Source organism: Mustelus asterias, chromosome 19, assembly GCF_964213995.1.
Source record: "Mustelus asterias chromosome 19, sMusAst1.hap1.1, whole genome shotgun sequence".
In the NCBI taxonomy this organism is placed as follows: Eukaryota; Metazoa; Chordata; class Chondrichthyes; order Carcharhiniformes; family Triakidae; genus Mustelus; species Mustelus asterias.
Window position 1 is genome coordinate 65,069,818 of NC_135819.1, and position 23,512 is coordinate 65,093,329.

Consider the following 23,512-nt stretch of genomic DNA (forward strand, 5'->3'; position numbering starts at 1 on the left):
TGTGCACCCTTTTACAACCAGCTTTATTTATCTTGGCTGAGGATGTGAAGTCCTTGTTTTCTTCAAGTTCATGAGTCTTGTCTGGATAAGGAATAAGAAATCAGAAATAATCTGCTGCCCTCGCAGAATCCAAATTTCTGATTTCGAGCTGTCACCATCAGTGCCAAAGAGAATTACGCTCACAAAGCTGTGCTTCCGTAACCCATCCAAACACTGGAACAGCCCAGTTATTAGATTCAAGCTCACGAAATCCAGGCAGAGCTCTTGAGGGTATTTGTACTCCACGTACCAAACCAACCAGCCCTTCCTGTCAAAATGATCCCACAGATAGGAAAGTGCCACAGAACTGATATCCTCATGAGTATTTCCACTTGAACTCCTCCAGAATATCAGAGGAAATGCTGGGAGCCAGTTTCCAGGTCCTTAACACTCAGAGGCTGTGCCAGAATAAAAGTAATTGAAGCTTAGACAAAATTGATAACAAATGCTGGCCTGCCAGCTGTAGTTCACTTGGTGATACTTTTGCCTTTGAGTCAGAAGGTTTTGGTTCAAGTCCCACTCCAGGACTTGAGCACAAAAATCAAGGTTGACACTCCGGTGGAATACTGTGGGAGTGCTTCACTGTCGAATATACTGTCTTTCAGATAAGCTATTGAACTGAGTACCGTCAGTGCTCTCAAGTGGACATAATGATGACATGACACTAAATCGAAGAGGAGGAGAACTATAGTCAGTGTCCTGGCTGAGATTTATCCCTACATTAATGTCACAAAACAAGATTATATGATCATTGTCGTATCACTGGAGCTTGCTGTGTGCAAACTGGCTGCTGCATTTCCGACATGAAAGTCATAGAGGTTTACAGCATGGAAACAAGCCCTTCGACCCAACTTGTCCATGCCGCCCTTATTTTTTTTTCAAAACCCCGAAGCGAATCCCATATCCCTCTATACCCATCGTACCCATGTAACTATCTAAATGCTTTTTAAAAGGTAAAATTGTACCAGCCTCTACTACTACCTCTGGCAGCTTGTTCCAGACACTCACCACCCTCTGTGTGAAAAAAAATGCCCCTCTGGACACTTTTGTATCTCTCCCCTCTCACTTTAAACCTATGCTCTCTAGTTTTAGACTCCCCTACCATTGGGAAAAGATATTGACTATCTAGTTGATCTGTGTCCCTCATTATTTTATAGACCTTTATAAGATCACCCTGCAGCCTCCTACGCTCCAGAGAAAAAAGTCCCAGTCTATTCAGTCTCTCCTTATACCTCAATCCATCAAGTCCCGGTAGCATCCTAGTAAATCTTTTCTGCACTCTTTCTAGTTTAATAATATCCTTTCTATAATAGGGTGACCAGAATTGCACACAGTATTCCAAGTGTGGCCTTACCAATGTCTTGTACAACTTCAACAAGACGTCCCAACTCCTTTATTCAATGTTCTGACCGATGAAACCAAGCATGTCAAATGCCTTCTTCACCACTCTGTCCACCTGTGACTCCACTTTCAAGGAGTTATGAACTTGTACCCCTAGATCTCTTTTTCCTGTAACTCTCCCCAACACCCTACCATTAACTGAATAAGTCCTGACCCTGTTTCAATCTATCAAAATGCATCACCTCGCATTTGTCTAAATTAAACTCCATCTGCCATTCGTCAGCCCACTGGCCCAATTGATCAAGATCCCGCTGCAAATGGAGATAACCTTCCTCACTGTCCACCATGCCACCAATCTTGGTGTCATCTGCAAACTTACTAACCATGCCCCCTATATTCTCATCCAAACCATTAATATAAATGACAAATAACAGTAGGGCCCAGCACTGATCCCTGAGGCACACCGCTGGTCACAGGCCTCCAGTTTGAAAAACAACTCTCGACAACCACCCTCTGGCTTCTGTCAAGAAGCCAATTTTGTATCCATTTAGATACCTCACCCTGGATCCCGTGAGATTTAACTTTATGCAACAACCTACCATGCGGTCCCTTGTCAAAGGCCTTGCTAAAGTCCATGTAGACAACATGGACGGCACGGTAGCACAGTGGTTAGCACTGCTGCTTCACAGCTCCAGGGACCTGGGTTCGATTCCCGGCTTGGGGCACTGTCTGTGTGGAGTTTGCACATTCTCCTCGTGTCTGCGTGGGTTTCCTCCCGGTGCTCTGATTTCCTCCCACAGTCCAAAGATGTGCGGGTTAGGTTGATTGGCCATGCTAAAATTGCCCCTTAGTGTCCTGAGATGTGTAGGTTAGAGGGATCAGCGGGTAAATATGTAGGGATATGGGGGTAGGGCCTGGGTGGGATTGTGGTCGGTGCAGACTCGATGGGCCGAATGGCCTCCTTCTGCACTGTAGGGTTTCTATGATTCTATGATAACATCAACTGCACTGTCCTCATCTACCTTCTTGGTTACCCCTTCAAAAAACTCAATTAAATTCGTGAGACATGATTTTCCACTCATAAAGCCATGCTGACTGTCCCTAATCAGTCTTTGCATCTCTAAATGCCTGTAGATCCTGTCTCTCAAAATACCTTCCAACAATTTATCCACCACAGATGTGAGGCTCACTGGCCTGTAGTTCCCAGGCTTTTCTCTGAAGCCCTTTTTAAACAAAAGCATAGCATTTGCCACTCTCCAATCTTCAGGCACCTCACCCGTGACTATCGATGATTCAAATATCTCGGCAAGGGGACCCGCAATTTCCTCCCTAGCCTCCCACAACGTCCTGGGATATACCTCATCAGGTCCCGCAGATTTATCTACCTTGATGTGCTTTAAGACTTCCAGCACCTCCTTCTCTGTAATATGTACACTCCTCAAGACATCAATATTTAATTCCCCAAGTTCGCTAACATCCATGCTTTTCTCAACAGTAAATACTGATGAGAAATACTCATTTAGGATCTCACCCATCTCTTGTGGATCCGCACATAGATTACCTTGTTGATCCTGAAGAGGCCCTACTCTCTCCCTTGTTACTCTTTGGCCCTTTATGTATTTGTAGAAGCTCTTTGGATTCTCCTTTGCCTTATCTGCCAAAACAATTTTGTGTCCCCTTTTTGCCCTCCTGATTTCTCTCTCAACTCGACTCCTACACCCCCTATACTCTTCAAGAGATTCACTTGATCCCAGCTGCCTATGCACATCATGTGCCTCTTTCTTCTTCTTGACCAGGGCCTCAATATCCTGAGTCAGCCGGGGTTCCCGACTTCTGCCAGCCTTGCCCTTCACTCTAAGAGGAATGCGTTTACCCTGAGCCCTGGTTAACACACTTTTGAAAGCATGCCACTTACCAGATGTCCCTTTTCCTTCCCACAGACTCCCCCAATTAACTTTTGAAAGTTCCTGCCTGATACCATCAAAATTGGCCTTGCCCCAATTTAGAATATTAAGTTTTGGGACAGACCTATCATTCTCCATAGCTATCTTAAAACTAATAGAATTATGGTCACTGGTCCCAAAGTGATCCCTCACTAATACTTCTGTCACCTGCCCTTCCTTATTTCCCAGGAGGAGGTCAAGTTTTGCCCCCTCTCTAGTCGGGCCATCCACATACTGAATGAGAAATTCCTCCTGAATACACTCAACAAATATCTCTCCATCCAACCCTCTAATACTGTGGCTGTCCCAGTCAATGTTGGGAAAATTAAAATCTCTGACTATTACCACCCTATTTTTCTTGGAGCTATCTGTAATCTCCTTACATATTTGCTCCTCAATTTCCCGCCGACTATTTGGGGGCCTATAGTACAACCCTATCAAAGTGATTTCCCCCTTCTTATTTCTCAGTTCTACCCATATAGACTCAGTGGCTGAACCCTCGGATATATCCCCTCTCAGTACGGCATTATGACAGTGATTACCCTTCAAAAATCACTTAATTGGCTGAATAATGTTTTGAGGCATCAGGTAGTTGTGAAAAGTGTGATTAATGCAAATCTTTTTTGTTCCTTCTTTCTTTAAGTCGGATGTGAGGGAATAAAGGAAGATTCTTCATTATTATGCCTCAAACAGCTGGATCCAGAACTCAAAAGCCAACCCTGTTTGGTGAGACAAAGTCATAATTCAGAAGGCAAAGACAGAGAGGCTGGATGTTTCAGGAAATGAGGACTGCAGGATATCAGATGTGAAATTCAGAGATAGTTATTTACAGCTTGTGAGGGAGAAGGCACCTTAATTTCAAACAATACATTAAAACAGTGACAGAAATATTTTTAGCTGTTGACTGTACTCACCTACTCAGTGAGAATGCCTTTACCTGTCAACACTTAACAGAGTGTCAGGTGTGTGTGGGAAGAAGTTGAATAAAGATACTCTGAACTCAGTGCGTTATAAATATTTCTACAAACTCGAAGATGTGGCACTTAATTCAATTTCTGAAATCTATTATTTCTCAGGGAAAGTGGACTGGGGAGAAAAGAAATGCCTTCAACCAACTAAGCCCAGTTTAATTAACCATTTACAGTTATGTGCTAAATTAAATATATAAATTAGTAATTCCCTCAGGAGAAACACATTCATTATACTTGCAAATTATAAAAGAAAGAGAGGCTAATGGAATCAACTGAGGGTTGCTAGGGAATCAAACTCTCTTCAGTTGAATGAGCATGCTGTAGGACAGTTGGTAAGTGTTGCTTTGAAGTTGCAATGATGTTTCCATGTGGCCAGAAGCTCAATAATTTACAACATGGCTTCAACATGCTAATTTCCAAATCTGGCATCCAAAGCACTCTACCCTTTATCCTCAATGTTAGAAGTGAGACCCCACACATTATGCCCTAATCTACATAACCCTTACTTTTCTGGAACCTTGTCACGGTGGAATTTCTTACCTCCCTTTTACGGTCTAGACACTTCTAAAACCCTGTGCTTGGCAGCATCGAATCACAAACAATACAAAATGCTGGAAATAAAGGTCAGTCAACATTGGCAAAAAGAGAAAAGACAGTTTAACATTTTAGGCATACTCAAAACATTACATTTTTCATTTGCTGACATTTGTTCATTCTGGGGAAAGCAACCTGCCTCTTCCCCACAAATATCATCCTGCAGCTGTAATGTGGGGCACAACCCCAGTATCCGGTTCCATTCATTGCCCTCTTCCAGTGACCCTTCAAGTCTTCAGGCAATGGACTATGCTCTATTTTGGCACATGGTCCCAGACAGCATTAAAACTCTAGACGGGCACAGCATTTGAAGAGTGAAGCTTTCCCTGCTCTGACAGTGCCAGCCAGTCCCCTAAGGACTGTTAAAGCAGCCAATCCCATATTAAAAAGTCTTAAAGAAGTGAGCATTGAATGAGTTCAGTGACTGTCATATAGGCAAAAGCCACAATCATTTTGCATGCAATCAGATGAATGATTTAATTACATTATTGTTGGTTGAGTGAGGAATGTTGATCAGGACACCAGGAAATCGCTGCTTCTTCAATTGTGCCCTGGGATACTTAACGCTCAAATGAACCTCCAGCAGAAGCTGACATTGTTGTGGCTTAATACCTTATTGACCGAACAAAATCAAAATCAGCTACAATAAATGCCCAGTAAACTTTACCTTGGGCTATTTTGAAGTTATTAAATGCCAGGAGATCATTCATGAGTTTCTCTGTCTGAATCTGTGAAGATAGTGCGGCTCTATTCTGGTTGAGTGAGATGCTTATGGCTAGGAACCATCCCAGATATTGCTTCAAATAAGGGCTCTGGTGTTCACTTTCTAAAAGACATTTGATGTGCAGACATACTTCTGTATACCAGATAAGGACTTTTAGGAACTAACAAAAGCAAGCTTGTTCTTTTTTCACAAATCAATTTTATTCACCTTCGGATATCCCTTAATCCTTTCCCGCTCCAGACAGTCAATTATTTTGTGACAATTGATGCCCTTAATGTCCATCTATCGTGATTTATTTCACAATTTGAATAAACTGGGCTTAGCCTCTCGTTTGCTGCAATAACTTCCTCATTTTAAAGATTGCACACTCAGAAGTCATTACAAGGCAGAATAAGGGCCTCTATAATGGTCTTCATAAAGAGTGGAAGGTGATCTTATTTATTATCACATTCCTATGTTTCCAACTGCAGAGACCAACATGCTCTCTATGTCACTGATGTGGAATGGAACCCCTAGTAAAGTGCCAATCATGGCTTGTGTAACAATGCAAATCAATTGTTGCTCTGTCATCCAAAATCACAGTGCTAGCATCTGCCATGACCAGATATCACAGAGCAATGGCATTACAAATTTAATGCAGTGATAGTGGGGGCATTTTAATATCATTTACACTTGAATTGTGGAGGAATATGCCCTTAGATTTCCTTTTCCTAAAACTTGCATGATGACTAGAGAAAGAAACACCAGGTGAAGTACTGGTACTTATGAGATCGGTCATTGGTGCGGAGGGCAATGCGACAGGATGTTAGCATTCCACAAGAAGCCTATCTCAGAACAATGAAGGACATTAGTTTGTCTATTTTCCCCGTAGAATGCCAGTATCAATACGACAAAGATGTCCAGTGGCAACATCTCTGTAACAATTTTGTCTTACTTGTACACTGGGTATTGCTAAATTGCATTAAGTTGACCTTTCTCTACACCCTAACCATGACTGTAACACTACATTCTGCACTCTTTCGTTTCCTCCTCTATGAATGGTATGCTTTGCCTGTATAGCGCACAAGAAATAATACTTTTCATTGTCACATTTATTAATAAACAATAATAAATCAAATCAAAAATTTGCTTGGTAGACAAACATTAAAAAAATACTTCCTGCGCATGTTGCAAGGGAGTATTTTGTTATATTCTTACTTACATCTTGTGGCACCTGAATATATGCAAAAGTATATTCTGTGGCCTGAACAGGCAGGACTCGTGTGCTGAAGGCAGGAGGCAGGACACCTAGACGAGTGGATGCCACACACTCTTTCTAAGGGAAAGAACGCATCAACAATCAGCACATGTCTTAGCACGTAGGAATGCAACAACAACAACTTGCAATTATTCATTATCTTTGTGTAGAGTTTTCACAGGAGCATTGTCAGGCTAGGTCTGACAATGAGTTACGTTGGGAGATAAGACAGGCGATCAAAAGCTTGGTCAAAGGAGTGATAGAGAAGAAAGAGGAAAGAGAGGTACAGGGTTGGGGAGTTTTACAGAGGGAATTCCAGATCTTAGAATCTAGGCAGCTGAAGGCAAGGCTGTTAACTGTGGAGTGAAGGAAATTGGGAAAGTGCATGACACCAGAATTTGAGGAGTGCAGATTGTTCCGATGCCAGCTGATGTTACTAATGGACAAGAGAGATCCCAGGGTGGATCCCGGCTTGATAGATCCAAACCTTCCTTTTTTGTTCAGATACATGGAAAGCGGCTACTGAACTGGAGTCAGCTGATGAACTATTAATAAAAGAATAAAACATTTAATAAATAGGAAAAGATTAACTATAATACACTACTCCTTCACCCCAACTCTCTCTTTACAGATATATGTAGATTTGTAAGGATAACACAAGTTATAAAATCTGTCTTATACTCTAATGTTCACAAAAGCATACAGTTCATGTAAATTAATAGACAAACTATGGTCAGACCCACCACACTCTGAAACCACATGGCAGATGCCACCCAAAACAACACTATAGATTTCTCAGCAATTCCCTCCAGGTGCTTGTCACATTGTGAGCCAACTGGTCTGGCAGAAACTCCATCTTTCATGTGAAGGTTTCCAATTCTCCACCTCAAATAACACATCTTGGAATCTTCTCCCAAACAACACTTTCACTCAGATGTCACCACCAAGGATCCACCTTCAGAGTTTCAACCTTTCCTTCCAATGTTCCTCTCCCCTCGAGTGCCAAATGCATTCAAGTAATTTGGAGTCAGTTGCTCTGTTCTGTACTTGAATTTCACTGACCAGAACCATTTTTTTGATCCCAGATTCCATTCCCTCTTCTTTGCCTTAGCTGTCATCTTTGGACTTTTCCCTGTCACTCCCTGGATTTTAGAAACAACTTCTTTCGCTTGGGACTTGCTTTTTGTCTCTTTGCATTGCTGTCTGTACTGGCTCTTTCTGTGGAATACTGCTTTCAACTGAATTACGACTACTCTTTTTGTGAGGTGACGTATTTTGGTAAATCCAATTCAGGTGGAAGCTATAAAATAAGTGGCAGAATAATCAGATGCATAGACACACAGAGAGATCTGGGAGTACAGGTCCACAGGTCCTTAAAAGTGGCAGCACAGGTGGAAAAGGTGGTGAAGAAAGCACATGGCATGCTTGCCTTCATCCCACGAAGCATCAAGTATAAAAGTTGGCAGATTATGTTACAGTTGTATAAAACATTGGTTAGGCCACATTTGGAATATTGTGTCCAATTCTGGTCACCACACTACCAGAAGGACATGGAGGCTTTGGAGAGAGTGCAGAAAAGGTTTACTAGGATGTTGCCTGGTATGAAGGGTATTAGCTATGAGGAGAGATTGAATGAACTGGTTTTGTTCTCCCTGGAATAGATGGAGGCTGATAGAAGTTTATAAAATGAGAGGTATAAATAGGGTGAAGTTGGATGCATCTTTCCGAGGGCAGAAATGACAATTACAAGGGGGCACAAGTTCAAATAAGGGGGAAAGGTTTAGTAGAGATGTGCGGGGGAAGTTTTTTTTTTACACAGAGGGTGGTGGGGGCCTGGAATGCACTGCCAAGTGAGGTGGTTGAGGCAGTCACGTTAGCCACATATAAGACTTATCTTGATAGGCGTATGAACAAACGGGGAAGAGAGAGATATAAGCAATTGGTTTAGATAAATATGATTGGCGCGGGCTTGGAGGGCCGAAGGGCCTGTTCCTATGTTGTACTGTTCTTTGTTCTTTATACTTTTGCTGTCTCTGTGGGCCTTTGGTTGTTAGGCAACCACACAGTTTTCCTACTTTAAAAGTTGTAAAATCTTATTAAAATGCAGGCATCTTTTAAAGTGAAACTAAAACTCAAGTTCCCTTATCACACAACTGCAAAAATATAAATTAAGCTTAAAATTAAACTTAAAGCTTATGCTCAACACACACCAATACAAATATAAATTACCTAAAATTATATCTACTTCCTAATGAAATATCTCTCAGAGAGTTGTAGGGTTGGAGGTTATGGAGATAGGGATTAAGGGGTGAGGCTGTTCAACATTAAACACAAAGAAGAGAGTTTTGAAAATCTGAGGCATTGCCATATTGGGAGTTAATGTAGCTAGGTCAGCAAAGGGGTGATGAATAAACAGAATTTTATGTCAACAAGAAAGCAGGAAGCAGGTTTTTGAATGAACTCCAGCTTCCTGAGGATGCTCAGTAAAAGGCCATACAGAAGAGCATTGGAAAGTTTTGAAGAAAGACACCTAGATCTGAATTTTAATTATCAGATAATTTTTGAGAAAATAATTAAAACACTGTATTGTGCTGATCACCAGGCCGCAAAACAAGTACAAGAGGATTAGAGATCATTAAAGACAGTTTGAGACAGGTGCTTTAAAGATTAAATTATATATATTCCCAGATGTCCAATGCAGTTTTCCTCTCAAGGAACGGCAGTTTACTGGATTAGGACTTCACAGGTATTAGCTCTCCAGAATATCAGCCATTGTGCATGTCAGGTTTGCAAGCCATTCAGCTGTGTAGAACAGCACAGACAGTTACACTCTGCGCATACCCAGAGCACACTTGCGGCAGGGATCAGTGGGCAGTAATGAGAAGGAAACCAGATTTCATTCTTCCACTCCCAGGAGCAGAAAGGCCAAATGCAGCAGCTGACTTAGATCAATGTGGCTGGCTCTTAACAGCCATCTAAAATGGGCAATAAAAGTTGGCACTGCCAGCGAGGTTCATATCTATGAATGAATAAAAACAAAGTTAACATGGTACTCGCGAGGATAGAAGCAAGGTCCTCCTGATCTGTGTGACGTACCATAAAAGCAGTGTGATCAACGGATTTAGATTCTAGTCAGACCCCAAGTGTAGGATCAGAGGTACCCAAACTGAAGGATGAAAGTGTTAGAAAACAAGATTGTATTTGGATATCATATTGTATTAAGGGCTCCATTTTGTGGTTAAAAGACAGCTTCTGCAGAAACAAATGATTTGGGAGATTGAGAGGCCTGGCCACCCTCCTACTGAACACAGCAATTGTGAAGTGAGCTCTCCCGCAGCCTTCACATCACCATGTGCGTTGTCTGAGAGTTTCATTTACCCTAGTAAGTAAATTAAGTGAAAGGCTGAGTCCTGAAATCTCATTTTTGCACAAGAGTCAATGGCTCCAAGCTCGTCACCCTAGCATATCCAACAGTGAAATTAACGGCAAACATACATTAGGGCACGAGAGTGAGTGGTAAGTATAGAAACCTAGAGTGCCAGATACATCTATGACTGAGCTTACCATACTCACTTTCACACCTCAAACCCCACCTTGGGATTTTTATAAATCAGGCATGAATCTCAAAGCTATTAATGTTTTAGACAAAATGTGTGAACAAGTTGTAAAGTTACAGCGTATTGAGCAAAACAGTAGTTTAAAAATGATTTATTTTTTAAAAATCCTCCCGGTTTGTCAGTGTAAAGAAAATGATGCTCAGTATTTTTGCCAATTATAATTTCATTTCTATCTGATTGCTGGCTTCGATTCTCCCAGCTTCACAGCACTAAGGTAGAAATTGATGGAAGGCAGTGACATTGGTTGAAACCAGCATTTATTACAAGAAAAGGGTTGGAGGTTTACGACTGTTCATAGATGAGAGAGAGCGAGCAATCGATTCCCTTGTATGCTCAACTCTGATACAAATTCTAGTGGCGATATATATTTAAGGGCACCTTCGACTTGTCAATGCAAAGTTGTATTTCAACAGCATCGTGCACATCTTCAAACTAACAGGAAAATTTGGGGTTGGTGGAATATGTTTAAAAAGAGCCTTCTACCTGATCATATTTCTACCTCTGAACCTGTATGACCAACAGCTGCTCTTCAGTTTGATGTTGATTTGGAGAGCTGTGTGCAGAGACCTGTGAGCGGAAGAGGTTCTTTTTTTGCTGCGATGTAGAACCATTTCAGAGCTGCAGAAGCAATTTGCCTGAGTGGTGGCAATCTGTGCATCAAGCAACTGATGCAAAACTCACAACAGCTGCTGATAAGCTAAAGACATATCACTAACTGTTTGCCTTGCCTTTTTTCAGTCACGGGACTGCTAAGTACTAACGTTAAGGGTAGAAATAAAAAGAGTTTGTATTTGTGTAGCATTTTTCATCTAGTCCCAACAATATTTATATCGTAGCGTAGTCAGTGCTGTAATGGTGAAATTGTGGCAGCCAATTTACACATGCAGCAAGATCCCACAAACAACTGTGTGGTAATAGTTGATCTGTTTTTAAGGTGTTGTTTGAGGGATACATATTGGCTAGAACATTGGGATTAACTTCCCCTGCTGGGGAAGACATGATGTGGAGCTGCCGGCGTTGGACTGGGGTAAACACAGTAAGAGTTTTAACAACACCAGGTTAAAGTCCAACAAGTTTATTTGGTAGCAAATGCCATTAGCTTTCGGAGCGCTGCTCCTTCGTCAGATGGAGTGGATATCTGCTCTGAAACAGGGCACAGAGACCCAAAATCAAGTAACAGAATACTGATTAGAATGTGAATCTCTACAGCTAACCAGGTCTTAAAGATACAGACAATGTGAGTGGAGGGAGCATTAAGCACAGGTTAAAGAGATGTGTGGATGGGAAGACATGATCAGATATGAAGAGATGAAAGCAATGCTCAGATGCTGAGCTCGGTCTCCTTTACTGCACCACCAGAAACTGAACATTACTCTTCTGGTTTCAGATACCAATATCCGCAGTAATTTGCTTTTATACTGAACATTACTGCAGTTTTGACATCCAGCTTTGGCCCAGATTGTTCAGAGATAAGTAAAGAGTACAGCACCCTGAACTCTGCTCTAAGCGTCTTATTAATTGCAGGTTTTGTATTGTGGGAGTGACCAAATTACAACCATTGGACCATATGCAGCATGTGGGCTCTGGCTATTTAGTTGGGAAAACTCTATTGTTGTGTATTTTTTTTAATGTGTTGGGTGTGACCGTTTGATTTTTCTGGGCCCAGAAAAACCTGTAATTGATGTTTCTAAAATCGGTTTATTCTTAATTTGAGATACATGCAGATTAACACAAAATCAAATGATACATCACAAAAGTAGGTGATTCAGCCGATATTGTGCCTGTGCCAGATTATAACTTTATGTACGAGTTGCAAGGCTTAATGATGTATAGCCAAGCAGCACAGGGTGATAAAATGTTTTGATGGTGTTGTTCTACCACATTAGTGTGACATTTGTATTTTCTGCATCGTCCTTCTGGCTTTGGTTCATAAGATTGCAAATTTGGTAATAATTATGGGCAGTATTTTTTCTGTAAAGACAAGAGTAACTAAGAACCTGGCTGCCTCCACCTCATTTACAACTGACAGGAACAAATTTGAATTGCTGGAAGGACAGGTTACAACTCAGTGTGCCCGGTGATCCTGGTGTTAGACCAACATGTGGGCAGATCATAAGTCATCTGCAGTTAAGAGTTTCAGAATTGTCGGTCTTTGGACTGGCAATCATCAACATCTGTACAGATCTTTGAGAATGTCCATTTGCCTCTTTTATTCACCGAAGCCTGTCAATTACGCACCAGTCAGAAGTTTTAAGAGTTTAAAAAACAATTGTCCTTTTCATTTCCTTGTCTGAAGGAATGGGGTCATTCCTTTTATAGTAACTGCCTCTGCTACAGTGCCCAAATGCTGATTCTTCATGTGCGAGTCAAGACCACTTGTGTCAGTCAGTCTCACAGTCCAGCCTGATCCCACCCTTGTGTGATTTGCTGTTCCCAGAGATGGTTAGCTTTTATCTTCAGGGATGAGATGTGTTTAATTCAGTGAAATGCACTAACTGGAGGTGAATTTTTGATCACTCCTCTATGAAAGCAGCAGGGTGCAACATGCTCCCTTCTTTTTGGAGGGAGATAATCAGTACACCACTGTGTACGTCTGGGTTGAGGCTACAGTCGATCAGTAAGAACATTTGTAGAAAGTGTGTCTTTTGAAGGAAAATCACAATTAAAAGGAATGAATGTTTAATTCAAATTCAAGGAGAATGTTTGTGCAATCTTGAGCTGTGGCCAATGTACCATGAGTATCAATCAAGCATTTGTTGCAAACAAACCCATTTTATCATGAGGGGGGAAATAATGCTGCCAACAACAGCAGGATTAAGGAGTTGGCTACTTCTGATTTTCTGTTCTCCTTTTCTTTTGCCATATAGTTGATATTTTTAAAAAGTTTTCTTCCTTAAACCGAACAAACCATGCTCTTACCAGTGGATTAAGGGCTTTAAGATTATGGAAGGCTTTCTTAGGGTAGACATAGAGAAGGATTTCCATACTGGGGAGTCCAGAAGTAGAAAGCATAGTCACTATAATGGTGCTGCAAAAGGTCTGATGGATTTTGGATACTTACGTTGCCGTAATCAATGTAGAATACATGGACTTTGGCAGGTGACTCAACTTTTTCCACTCGAGCTCTGTACCTGTTTTGAAACAGAACAGAGGAATCAGTGATACAAGTTAATCTGGGACCAGTTCAGTGCAAAGCCTAGTGCTGAGAACTGGCTTTTGTGCTCAGCCCCTGATACCAAACAAGTAATCCAAGTAGGCAACATGCAGTAACTGCTCTTAAAATGGTGCTGTCTGGCTTTGATAAAATTGCTTTTGCATGACAGCATGTTTTGCATGGATCTGGCCTCTCGATATTTACAATGTTGTCATTCTCAATAAGTCATATTCTACAACTCATATGCCGTGAGATGTCTCGAAGATCTTCAATTCTGTTAGTTTGTCTGACCGCAAGATAAAGATGGAAATATCAAGGGATATTATTATAGTTAGAAATATATCATAGTTAGAAATGTGGTCATCAATGGGTCAGCAGATAGCGACAAGTAAGCTGCTATCAAAGGAATGCATGGCAAGTGAAGGAACACTCTCTACTTTCTTTCCTCCTTTAAGACGGTACTTAAAACTACACTCTTTGGCCAAGCTATTGGTCACCTGTCCTAATATCACTGTATGCAGCACAGAGCCAAATTTCAGTCACCAACGCTCCTGCGATATGCCTTGGCGTGTTTAACCTCGTTAAAAGTGCTATATAAATATAAGCTTGTTGAGGCAAAGGGGAGGTGATGGCTTAGTGGTACTATCGCTAGACTATTAATCCAGAAACTCAGCTAATGTCCTGGGGGTCTGGGTTTGAATCCTGCCATGGCAGATGGTGGAATTTGAATTCAATCAAAGATATCTGGAATTAAGAATCTACTAATGGCCATCAAACCATTGTCGAAAAAACCCATCTGGTACACTGATGCCCTTTAGGGAAGAAAATCTGCCATCCCTACCTGGTCTGGCCTACATGCGACTCCAGAGCCACAGCAATGTGGCAACTGCCTCTGAACAAGGTCAACCAGGGATGGGCAATAAATGCTGGCCCAGCCAGTGACGCCCAGGTCCCATGAATGAATTAAAAAAGTGGGATATTCAGACATGGATGGAAGGCATGATCAAGATGCAGGCCCAGTGTTCTAGTGAGTTAGAGTGGAAGAGACGAGAAGAGCACGGAAGACATCAAACTTGCAAGTAGCAAAGCTCTGTAAGAGAGGAAGACATGTGGGATCACAGACATGTGTTTGGAAATGGAGTGGATGTGAGGGGCAAAGCTGGAGTTGATTGAACAGTCCCATAAACATTTCCATTAAATATTGGACAGCGAGCAAACCTGATCACAGATTCCAAGAGAAAACGAGAAAGTGAATCTCTGCTGCTGCTGCAATAAGGTAAAACCAAGCAGTTTATATTTCTAATCGTAGTTGACTGTAAATGAACCGTCACTTGCAGAGAAATTCATTGCAGCAATAAATACAATGGAAGATGTGCATTCAACTCCATGTCAGTCCTGGCGTTTTTTTCCGCACTCTAATTTTGTCTTGCCTAATTTCCTTTTTTATTCACCACTAAAAATGCAGAGTCACAGTAAGGCACATTAAGAAATGTGGTGCAACACCACTGTCATCAGACACTGGCAAGAGCACACTGGAATAGTTCAGTCTGGCACGAACAAAGATATGGATGAGGTTTTTGTTTTGTTCGCAAATGTGGCAGTCTGCTCTTGCGCAAGGCCCTACAATCTACAGAGAGATGGCATGGACAAAATGGATCAAATGGCCTCCTTTTGCATCATAGCGACTCTATGGCGAGTTTGATGATGGGTGGAGGGTGTGTGAGAACTCTACAAACTTTCTGTCACTGCTCTGATCAAGTCTGCGGCGGGAAAGCTCATAGAGAGTCTTCCTGCCCTGCCACTAAAAAATGCCCACTTAAGGGCCTCATCCTGCCACCGCAGATATTCAACAAAGTGGCAGGTGGGAAACTTGCCACACGGGAAGCCGAAAAGCAAACCCTGTCGCGGTTGCTTGCGGACCCCTGGGGAGGCAGGTCCCTCATTCACTCATTGCCTAAATGACGGACCCAGCACTGGTAAGGGGCTACCAAGAACCACCTCCCCTAGCCCCTGCCAACCACCCCACCCCGTGACCTTCCTTCCAAAATCACTCGCTTGTGCCACGGCAATCTTGGAGCTCAGGTGGGTGTAGTAGTGCTCCCCGGTGATGCTGCCAATCAATGGAGAGCTGCTGTCCAGTAATTGGCTGGCAGCTTTCACTGGGTGGGACTTCAAATCTGGCTATCCTTGATTTTGTGGAAGGTTTGCTCACTGCCTAGTCAAACGTCAGACTGGCACTTAATTCAGCGGGTCTTCCTCAAAGGCTTAGGGGGTTTTTGAAAAAAAGGGGCAGCAGGGATAAGTTGGGCCGAAAGGCCTGTTTCCATGCTGTAAACCTCTCTGACTCTATGTGGCCTACTCTCCAACTGGTGATCCCTTTCACCTCCGCTAAATACCGCTCTATGGAACAACAATGAGATAAATGCCTTGTTGAGGTGTTTGGCAATGCTGCTCAAGGATAAATGTAGGCAGGGCACCAGCAAATCTCCCATGCTCTTCTCTGAGCTGTATCATGGGATCATGCGTCGATTGCCATGCTTTAATCTTGCATTCAGTACTGCATTGACGTCTCAGCCAATATGATGTGCTCAAGTTCAGAGTGGGGTTTGAATCTACAAACTTCAGTGCTATCACTAAGTCGAATAAGGCGTTTTGTTTCATTCTGACTTACCAAGTAGCGCTCATAGACTGATAAAAACAACATCGATACTCGAGTTTCTGCAACCAATAATTGTATCGAGTTCGAAAACACCAGGAAATGGTTCTTTTGCTTGTGGTTTCCCCAAATCAAAGTGAAATCTGAAGATCTGCTCCATTGTAAACCCCCAAATCTCCCAGTTGCATGGGCTCAAGATGCAATATTGCGAAAAGAAATTGCATTTTTCCTCTTTGCCTCAAGTGCAAAGTGGGACTGGCCAGGTGGTTTCACAGTATTATCAGTCTTCCAATTCATAGAGAATTCCCACAGTGCAGAAGAGGCCATTCAGCCCATCGAGTCCACACCGACTCTCGGAAAGAGCATCCCACCCAGGCTCTATCCCCGTAATCCCATGTATGTACCCTGCTAATCCCCCTCATCTACACATCTTTAGACACCAAGGGACAATTTAGCATGGCCAACTCATCTGAACTGCACATATTTGGACTGTGGGAGAAAACTGGAGCATTCGGAGGAAGCCCACGCAGACATGGGGAGAACGTGCAAACTCCACACAGACAGTCACCCAAGGCCGGAATTGAATTGAGCCCGTGGTGCTGTGAGACAACAGTGCTAACCACTGTGCCACCCTATTGTTTGTTATTTCATCCTGCGATAGCTGAGCATCTACATACTTTTCAGTAATTGAGGAGGGAGAAGCGGTTTGGAGGAGACCCTAATAATTCAGCACAACTAGGAATTAGTAGCATTTGTTATTTATTAACTGATAGACTGAACTATCCAAGTAATTCAATTGGTGGAATAAAAGTCAAATTTGTCGATATATATATAAGGGAAATGGCCAGATTACATCCAATGCAGGGAAATATGTTTGATCTCTACAGATCCTGAGGGAAGGATGAGAACTAGGCACATTTAAGAACCTATACATGTCCTACTTCCTCAGTGGCAATGTGTTACAGGATTATGTTGGGTCCCCTGAGCAATCCAAAATCACAGAGAAGTTGTGTAAGTCAACATCTGTTAAAATCCAGTGTTGTTTTTGGGATCTGGCTATAGCTGAAAAGATGATTCTAACAATTGCTGTCAGTCAATAATTGATCCAAAACAAATATCATTTCTTCGTTCTTTACAAAAGGTCATTACCCAACATTTGATAAGAATTTTGGAGAGGCAGAAAATACACATTTGGGAGAAGGAATCTGAAGCAGAGCGAAACATTTCAACTCCAACAACCTCCTGAGTTTAGTTTTGTTTGCAGTCAATCTCTTCTATGTGTACTGTGGGCTAACTAACCATACACCTATGTACCTTCGTAGGAAAGCCTTTTTTCTAGTTAGTTTGAAATCTCGAAGAGAGGAGTTCTTACCACTTAAAATATTTCCATTGTGATAGTTTTGCCACCATGTAAAGACAGATCCTGATCACTCCACACTATATTTCAATCGTAATTGTGAATGAACATCCTTTGAGCCATCACATCATTGTAACTTATTATTTGGCCATTAATTTGACTTGAGCAAATCAGCTAAATTTGTAATCCCTTCAGACTGTAATCCAGAAGTGTGGCAACCTCCTGGGAATCCAACACAAAGTCATAGCATCAGCTTGAAAGCTTTTCAATTGAATATTCCTCAGGGAGGGTATAAAACACTGAATCACAAATAACAAATGAAATTAGTCTTAGAACTAAAAGCTTAAGGAGACCTGGGACACTGGCTTAACCCAAAAGGTTGGGATGTTATCAGAGGTAAGATATTAAACCAAAGCCTCCTCTGCTCTTTCAGTTGGAGTAAAATATTCTACAGCACCATTTCCAAAAAGAGCAGAGTTTACCCCTCAATCGACATTAAGAGAGATTATCTGGTCATTATCATATCGCTATTTATGCAAGCTTGCAAATTGGCTGCGCCATTTCCTACATCACAGCAGTGGCTATACTTCAAAAGTACTTAATTGACTGTAAAGCTCTTTGGGACTTTGAGATTCTGAAAGAAGTTGGATAAATGCACATCTTTTAGTTATATTAGGAAAACTGCGTGTAGGGGCAGAACTTCTAGCACAGGACACAAATGTTGACTGCTTAGTAAATCAGGAAACAATCAATCGTTTAACCGGAAGGTAAACAGCAATTGAATCACTGCAATAGAGTATTGACAGAATTGGACAGCAGGCTGAAAAGTGGATAGTTATCTGCAACATTAATAAGACAAAGTTTTTGTTTTGTGCGATGAGTTTTGATCTGGAATGCACTACCTGAAAGGGTGGCGGAAGGAGATTTAATTGTAATTTTCAAAAGGAAATTGGATAAGTACTTCAGAGAAAAAAGTATGAAAGCTGGGGAATGGGATTAAATAGATAGCTCATGCAAAGAGTGGCACAGGCACAATGGGCTGAATGGCCTCTTTTTGTGCTGTTATCATTCTATGGTAAATCAATAACTGGATTAACCAAACTTTGCCTCAACTTTTTCCATTCACATCTCTTCCATAATAACACCGAATTAACTTCTGTGAGTTAACTGGTAGAATATAAGATCTGATCTATAATGGCACAAGCAAATACATTTTGGGCAGCATGCAAGCAAAAATATTGGGTACAGTCAAAAATGGTCTGCTCTGCTGATAAGAAAATATGGAATGAGGAAAGCAAGGTTACTCCGTCAGTCTAATTAATTTCCTGAGGAAGATGAATAAATATAGCCAAAAACTTTCAGGAGAAAGCTCGGATTTTGGAAAAAAAGCTCCAGGACAAATATCGTCATCAATAGTCAACCTTGACTGATGCATTCCACAGAAAATGTTCTCATTGTTCTAATAGGATTGTGATCAGAATGTCCCATTATCAGTTTGTACTGATGCTCATTCATAACTAAGTCCAAATATCATTTGGTTCCTTTGTAAATCAGTGCTAACTTCAGCCAGGATTCCCTCTCAGTTAGTGCCCAGAAATTTCTGCTCAAAAGTCCATGTGTAATAATGCTAAGACCATGTCCAAGTGCAACAAGCCTTGGCCTATATCCAGGCTTGAGTTTACAAGTGATAAGTAACATTCACGCCACACAAGTGCCAGGCAATGAGCATTTCCAACAAGAGAGAATCTAACCATAATCCATTGACATTCAATGGCTTTCCGTTGCTGAATCCCCACTACTAACACCTTGGGGGTTAGTATTGACCAGAAACTGAACCAAAGCAGCTGTATAAATACTATGGCTACCAGATCAGGTCAAAGGTTAGGAATCCTGTGAGAGTAACTCAACTCCTGATTTCCCAAAGCGTGTCCATCATCTACAAGGCACAAGTCAGAAGAGCAATGGAATACTCTCCATTAACTGGAGGAGTGCAGCTCCAACATGACACCATGCAGGACAAATCGGCACGCTTGATTGCTACCCCTTCCACAAACATTCAATCCCTCCACAACCTACGAACAGTATCAGCCGTGTGTACCAACTACAAGTCCCACTGCAGGAACTCACCAAAGCTCCTTAGGCAGCATCTACAACCACTACCATGTACAAAGACAACAAGCCGAAACATGGGAACATTGCCACCTGGAGTTTCCCTCCAAGTCACTCACTATCCTGACTTGGAAACATATCACCATTCCTTCACTGTTGCTGGGTCAAAATCCTGGAATTCCCTCCCTAACAGCACTGTGGGTGTACCTACACCTCAGGGACTGCAGCAGTTCAAGAAGGCAGCTTACACCACCTTCTGATAGGCAATAAATGCTGACTTAGCAAGCCACACCCAAATCCCATAAATGAATTAAAAAGTAAGGAAAGCATTAGGTTTAGGTATGAAAGTTCCCATGGATGAAAAGTCTAAGCATGTGAACTTAGATGAGATATTAGAGATCAAAAGTGGCTCTGGAATGATGCAACACGTCACCACCTTCAGGGTGAGAAGGGGCAAAAAGTTTAAGACTAATAACTTGCATTCATAAATTACTTACAATGCAAAATAAATTATCGCTGTTCTCAGACAGGGGGTAGGGACAATTGGTTCTGAGCTATAAGTGTCAGGTGGTAGAGTTAAATAAACACTAGTTGCTGCTATACAAAGAGGGCAAATCTAGCCTAATTCCTCAAAGCTTAGCTCAGATCTTTGTTGGGAGTGGGAGAGTTTTAAAAATTGCATTTTTATTCGGAAAACAATAGTGCTAAAATCAACCTGGGCCTGGGAGGTGTGTAAAAGGTGTTGACCTCTAAGCAATGTGCTGCTGTAGGACAATAACTGGACCTGTCTCTGACCACACAGCCTGAGAAAAAGCCATTAAAGTTCATTCCCCACTACAGTAACCCTTCCAAAATGGCCCTCAATTGTAGTTTGAATGACTGGGTCTTTTTGCTTCCGTTACCATTTGCAGTGGCTCATTCTGGATTTTGAACTGTCTGTCTGACCTTATATTGCAACACTAGTTACTTGTGCAAAATACGGGACTGCTAGTGAAATTGCACACTGTAACTAGACGGTACCTACTGGAAAAAAACAAAAAAAGCAACTAATGGTAAAATAAATTTATGCTGAAGGATATAACTGGTGATCACAACATCTATTCATTGACATGAAATAAAATGGATTTTCACTGAGCAATAAACACAAAAGTTTAAGCATTTTTCATTAAACAAACCATTACCCATGGAATGTAAAATGTCCCAGTTACCATATTCTTAAAACATTCAGATCACACTTCAAGATCTGACTGTAGATAAGAATCACAGAATGTCACTTAATCTTCATGTCATGACTAATCTAACAAACTCTGCTCACCGAGAGCCATCCAAAATCCTTAAGTGCATTCCGTTGTCAGGAAATGAGAGTTTCCTGCAGGTACTCTGCACTCTCTTCTCCCTGAAAATGCATCAACAAGGGTTGAAAACCTGTTCTTTGCTACAGAGTTCCAATGTTTAGCCATACAAATACAGCTGCCAAGCTTGTAAATATCCCTAACTCTAATTGAATGGAATGACTCAAGGAACCCACTGATTGTTTCAGGTGCTGTGATCAATTTACAATTGCAGGAAATTAACTCTTGCCCCGACAATTAATCACAGATGACACTAATGCTTTGCACCCAACAGATATTAGCATATGAAACCAACATTTATTCTACAGAAACTACCCAGACACGAACATTGCTTTGTTTGAAGTGTAATCGTCATTGCAGTTAAATATAACCACCAGTTTGTGTACAACGGGGTCTCACAAACAACAATGAAATAAATGACTAGGTAATCTTTTTTGAGGGATAAATGGTGGCCGAGTCAAGGATAGAACTCCCTTGCTCTTCTTCAGTTGGTACCATGTGCGCTTTTACATCCCACCCGAGAAGGCAAATGTACCAAGGCCTTTTGGCTAAGATCAAGTGTAGTATCGACATGCTGTACTTGGTTGAAGTCATTAGGTTACATTTTAGCTTAATTGAAGCAATTTTTAAAAGCGGCATCTCGGCCTTTTGGCCAAGATGCAAATGAGATCAAGCCTTGGAGGAGGTGCAATGCCTACTCCAATCAGCTTGGATCATGTAGACCAAGCCCAAGACAGGAGGTGAGAGTCCAAAAAATGTTTTGACATTTCATCTGAAAGGTAGCACCTCCTACAGAGAAACAACCAGTTTCATAGAATCCTACAGTTGAGAAGGAGGCCATCTGGCCCATTGAGTCTGCACCAACCACAATCCCACCCAGGCCCTATCCTCATAACCCTATGCATTTACCCTTGCTAGTCCCCCCAACACTATAGGGTAATTTAGCGTGGCCAATTCACCTAAGGTGCACATTTTTGGACTGGGGGAGGAAACCGGAGCACCCAGAGGAAACCTACACAGCACAGGGAGAATGTGCGAACTCCACACAGACAGTGACCCAAGCTGGAATTGAACCCAGGTTCCTGGCGCTGTGAGGCAGCAGTGCTTAACCACTGTACCACTATGCCGCCCAAATGCACCAACAAGGGCTGAAAAAGAGTATTGAGTTTAAGTGTTGTCCTAGATTACATGCTCAAGTAGGGCTTGTTCTCAGGTTGGACTGATATCATTAAGCCAAGGTTGACATCTATGCTAGCATCAATCAAGTTTAGCAATGCATGTTCGGTGGGCAGCAAGAAAGAATCTAGCAAATTATCCACTATACCCAAGAAACACAGAAGTGTTCCACTACAGGAAGAGACAATTTGACCCATTGTGTCTATGTCAGCCAGGAAAACAGCCTAATTCCAACTTTCCAGTTCTTGGTCAATAGCTTTACAGGTTATAGGGCTTCAGGCACATATCCAAGTATTTCTTAATGCAATGTAGTTTCTAAAATCCTCACAGGATTAAAGCCCAAACCATCTCCCCATCTGGCTGAAAAAATTCTCATCAACTGTGGTAGAACAAACGACCTTCTTGCCTTTGGTTCTTTTTCTACTCTCCAACTCCAGCTCCCACCAAAACCTACTGCGTTTTTAACTTTTCCCTGTTCTTATGAAGGGCCATTGACCCAAAACATTAACTTTGTTTCTCTCTTCAAAGTATCTCCAGTATTTTCTTTTTTATATCAGATTTTCATCACCTGCAGTATTTTACTTTTGACCTTGGTGAAGGGGTTTGGGATGGTTGGACTGTATCTCATCTTAAAATACATTTATGTTGTACTTTGGCACAGAGTTTGTACAAAAACTACCAGGATCGATTGGAAAAGATGCAGTCAGTCTACAAAGAGGAACTTTATTTTTGGGAGTGAGTCATAATCTCCAAAGGTATGGAGAATGACATGTTTAATAGCATGCACGGTGGCACAATGGTTAGCACTGATGCCTCTCAGCTCCAGGGACCTGGGTTCAATTCCGGCCTTGGGTGACTGTGTGGAGTTTGCACATTCTCCCTGTGTCCACATGGGTTTCCTCTGGGTGCTCCGATTTCCTCCCAGTCCAAAGATGTGCAGGTTAGGTGGATTGCTCCTTAGTGTCCCATGATGTGTAGGTTAGATTGATTAGCCATGGTAAATGTGTGGGATTACAGGGTTAGGGCAGGGCTTGGGTAGGAGACTCAGTCAGAGTCAGTGCAGACTCAATGGGCCGAATAGCCTCTTCTGCATTGTAGCGATTCTATAATTCTTGGTTACTATGGTAATCCTGGTAACAGGCACATTAGGACCTATTTTACAGTTTTGCATAGTCAGTAGATAGCTGCATCCATCAACAGGACAATTCAGGAAATTGTCGGATGTATAAACACACTGTTCGT

General features: G+C 41.8%; 1 protein-coding gene across 1 annotated transcript in view; it reads right to left on the bottom strand.

Annotated features, from left to right (window-relative positions):
• Positions 1-23,512, bottom strand: part of snd1 (staphylococcal nuclease and tudor domain containing 1) — a 909,008-nt gene that overhangs the window by 29,682 nt on the left and 855,814 nt on the right. The window contains exons 20-21 of the mRNA XM_078235739.1: positions 13,528-13,597; positions 6,814-6,927 (exon numbers count right to left, since the gene is read on the bottom strand). Of these exons, the coding sequence (XP_078091865.1) occupies positions 6,814-6,927; positions 13,528-13,597 (184 nt within the window). The remainder of the gene's footprint in view (positions 1-6,813; positions 6,928-13,527; positions 13,598-23,512) is intronic.